At 38.8% G+C, this 3,876-nt stretch overlaps 1 protein-coding gene across 1 annotated transcript in view; it reads right to left on the bottom strand.

Annotated features, from left to right (window-relative positions):
• Nucleotides 1-3,876, bottom strand: part of LOC107757363 (nuclear receptor subfamily 5 group A member 2-like) — an 11,499-nt gene that overhangs the window by 2,045 nt on the left and 5,578 nt on the right. The window contains exon 4 of the mRNA XM_016574807.1: nt 529-1,268. Coding sequence (XP_016430293.1) covers nt 529-1,268 — 740 coding nt within the window. The remainder of the gene's footprint in view (nt 1-528; nt 1,269-3,876) is intronic.

The raw sequence follows: 3,876 nt of genomic DNA, 5'->3' as shown, positions 1-3,876 counted from the left end.
GTCCTCTTTTGGAAGGCCAAACAAAGTAGTTTCGCTTTCACAACGAATCACACAGTGCCTTCATGACATGGCGGCGGCAACAACAATACTACTCTTTGCAACTTTACAGATCTTCTTTATGCACCAAGAGCTTGTAACACTCCAAAGAGAATGGAAAAATTGAAATCGCATCATATGACCCCTTTAATCAAATTTTAGGGATGTGCAAAGGGGTAGAGTTAGAATTAGATTAGGGTTGGTGTTGGATACATACACCATTCTTTTCAACCAACAATTTCCCTGTGATTTTACAGGGGTTATGGTATGGTTAGTTTTGGGGTTAGGGGTAGGGTTTGTTCCTTTGAAAGCAATGATGTTGTAAGACCAACAAAAAGATGGGGATCCAGGAATTGCATGGATAGATCATGGTGACCAGCTCAGAGCAGCAGACACATTGATACTGGTCTTTTCAGCAGTGATACTGAAGATTACACTAACACATAACACAATGCATCCAATGTATGTACGATCATGTGCACCCTCTTCTACCTTAAGCTCCTTGAACAGTGTGCTGTTTCTTGCCCACTCCACCAGTCCAAACAAAGTCTGGTCAGCCATTTTGCACATGATGCTGAAGGTGTTGAGGCGGTCATGTTTTCCTCGGCAGGCCTGTTCTTTTTGGAGGCTTGCTAACACCCACATGCAGAGCTGCTTCTCATCTGGCTCAGCCTGTAGGAGCTCGTTTAGGAAGCATGAACGAGGGGTTGATGTTGAACTGGGTGTCAAGTTCTGTGCTGGAGTTGGGGTGGAACTTGGAGTTGAGGTTGGTGTGAGTGTAGGTGCAGGTGTGGAGAGAACAGTAGGAGAGATTGGAGCAGGGGGCGTCACAGAAGCAGAGCTGTAGCTAAAGGGGAGCTCTCTTTTCTCAGGAGGGTATCCGTGGAAGCCTGGATAGCACAGTGTATGGAAAGGTAGGGATGGATCAGACCGTGTCCGGTCCCTGGGCATGGTGCAGTCCAACAGCATGAGAAACTCGGACTGGCTCATGCTAGGATGAAAGGGCTGAGGTGGGTGGTAATGGTCAGAGCCAAGAGAAGCAGGGGAGGGGTTGAGGACATGAAAATCGTGAGGCACAGCAGGTACTAGTGCTTGTGGTCCCTCAATTTTGACCCTGTAGGGGGCAGTGTTCATCTGGTGATAGGTCCCCCTTTGCTGTTTCAGTTGCCTGTCCCGTCGGTATAGAGGTCCAAACTTGTTTCGGCCACCCCTCATTCTGTCCGCACGTACAGCTGTGACAAATAATTGTACAATTAACTAAACCACACATTGTGATGTTCAAAAGAGCATGATAAATTCTCACAGTTCTAAATTATTGTTTCTCAACCCAGTTCCTGGAGGCACACCAACATTACACATTTTTTAACTTTTCCTAATCAAACACACCTTCAACTCTTTAGCAGAGACTCCAAGACCAGAAGTGGATGGGTAAGGTAAGGGAGACATCCAAAATGTGCAGTGGTGTGGGGGGAGTCTCCAGGATAGGTTTGAGAAGCATTGCTCTAAATGATCAAACTAACACTTTTAAAAAACTGTAAGAAAATATTGACATTTCATAAAGATTCTTAACTATTAAAGTTGCGTAATTGAACCTTTTTTTATTTATTTTTTGCTTGTGTGCACATTACATTTTTCGCCTTACTGGGTCATCAAAGATTGCTATTGCAATGGTTTATGGTTTCAAAGATAAGTGGAAACAGGATCAGACATATCATGGATAGCTAACTGTGAATATCTTTCCATATCTCCGAGACAATAACTAAATTTTTCCTTGCACAAAGTCTTAATCTAAAGAACGGGGCCCGTATTCACAAAACATTTTATCTTACCACTAAGAGTTCTCCTAAATAGCAGTAAAAGTTTTTAGCTAAGAGTTTTCTTTTAAAACCTATTCACAAAGCTGCTGTGACAAACTTTTACTAAGGAATAGAGAGAAGTCTTAAAGGGGTCATTGCGATTTCACTAATCAAACACACCTTCAACTCTTTAGCAGAGACTCCAAGACCAGAAGTGGATGGGTAAGGTAAGGGAGACATCCAAAATGTGCAGTGGTGTGGGGGGAGTCTCCAGGATAGGTTTGAGAAGCATTGCTCTAAATGATCAAACTAACACTTTTAAAAAACTGTAAGAAAATATTGACATTTCATAAAGATTCTTAACTATTAAAGTTGCGTAATTGAACCTTTTTTTATTTATTTTTTGCTTGTGTGCACATTACATTTTTCGCCTTACTGGGTCATCAAAGATTGCTATTGCAATGGTTTATGGTTTCAAAGATAAGTGGAAACAGGATCAGACATATCATGGATAGCTAACTGTGAATATCTTTCCATATCTCCGAGACAATAACTAAATTTTTCCTTGCACAAAGTCTTAATCTAAAGAACGGGGCCCGTATTCACAAAACATTTTATCTTACCACTAAGAGTTCTCCTAAATAGCAGTAAAAGTTTTTAGCTAAGAGTTTTCTTTTAAAACCTATTCACAAAGCTGCTGTGACAAACTTTTACTAAGGAATAGAGAGAAGTCTTAAAGGGGTCATATGATGCGATTTCAATTTTTCCTTTCTCTTTGGAGCGTTACAAGCTCTTGGTGCATAATGCACACAATGATTGGCTGATAGGGGAGGAGTCTCTGTCAGAGATTTATTCATAAAGAGCAAGAGGGTGGCTAACCGCACACTGATCCACTCAAGACTAAAAAGTCTACAAAAACATATCTTTAAAAGTGCAAAGTGCATGTGAATTAAAAACAGATGAACACGAGCAATCAAGCAAACGGGCTGAAACGTTTGCTTGCTTGCTCGTGTGAGTCGTGTCCATCTGTTTTTAATTCACATGCACTTTGCACTTTTGCACAATGCAATTTATAAAAATTAAAAAGATGTTTTTGTAGACTTTTTAGTCTTGAGTGGATCAGTGTGCGGTTAGCCACTCTCTTGCTCATGTTCAAATATCCTACTGGCTCTACGCACCTGCAGTACAAGGAGCTATTTTTTTGGAGCGCTACAATTTTCTCAAGTTTTAGAGATGTATTCATAGAAATATTGTAGAGCGCGATATTATGTTGCCATATTCAATTAAAGGTTTAAAAATAAAAATGTTAATTTGCCACATTCAAATAAAGATGGTAAAATGCAGGCTAAGTGTCACTAATTAAACATATATATATATATATATATATCTCAGTGGTGGCAAGCGGAGACTTTTTTTAACCGGGTATGCTGAGTGATAAGAACCCCCCAAAATCAGAGAAGGACGTTAATTGTAAGCGACACGAGCATACGCAAAACAAAGGGAACAATATGATGTTTGTTATTATTAAAAATTTATATAGCCCACGTTTTTATAAACTTTTTATTTTATTTACCGCGAGGCAATAACGTTGACAATAACGTATATCTTCAACATAAGTTGTCTATGACCAAAAATGTAAGAAGATATGTTTTCAGTGGATTTTTAAAATTTGCTTTGCTTGAGAAAACAAAAATATACAGTTACAGTGTTTTTTCTTTTGATCTAGTCGAGTTGGTTTTGTACGGAAGCCCTGAACCGCAAGGTGGGAAAAAAAAGAAAGAAAACTTACGGTGGTGTAAAAAATAAAACATCGTTATTTCGATATAATAATTAAGTCGTTATTTCGACATAATAACTCGTTATTTCGACATAATAACTCGTTATTTCGATATATTAAGTCGTTATTTCGACATAATAACTCGTTATTTCGAGATATTAAGTCGTTATTTCGACATATTAAGTCGTTCTTTCGAGATATTAAGTCGTTATTTCGACATAATAAGTCGTTATTTCGAGATATTAAGTCGTTATTTCGACATAATAA

This window comes from Sinocyclocheilus rhinocerous, unplaced genomic scaffold (genome assembly GCF_001515625.1).
Source record: "Sinocyclocheilus rhinocerous isolate Xijiao unplaced genomic scaffold, SAMN03320098_v1.1 scaffold383, whole genome shotgun sequence".
Lineage (NCBI taxonomy): Eukaryota > Metazoa > Chordata > Actinopteri > Cypriniformes > Cyprinidae > Sinocyclocheilus > Sinocyclocheilus rhinocerous.
This window is presented reverse-complemented; position numbering and strand designations above follow the sequence as displayed.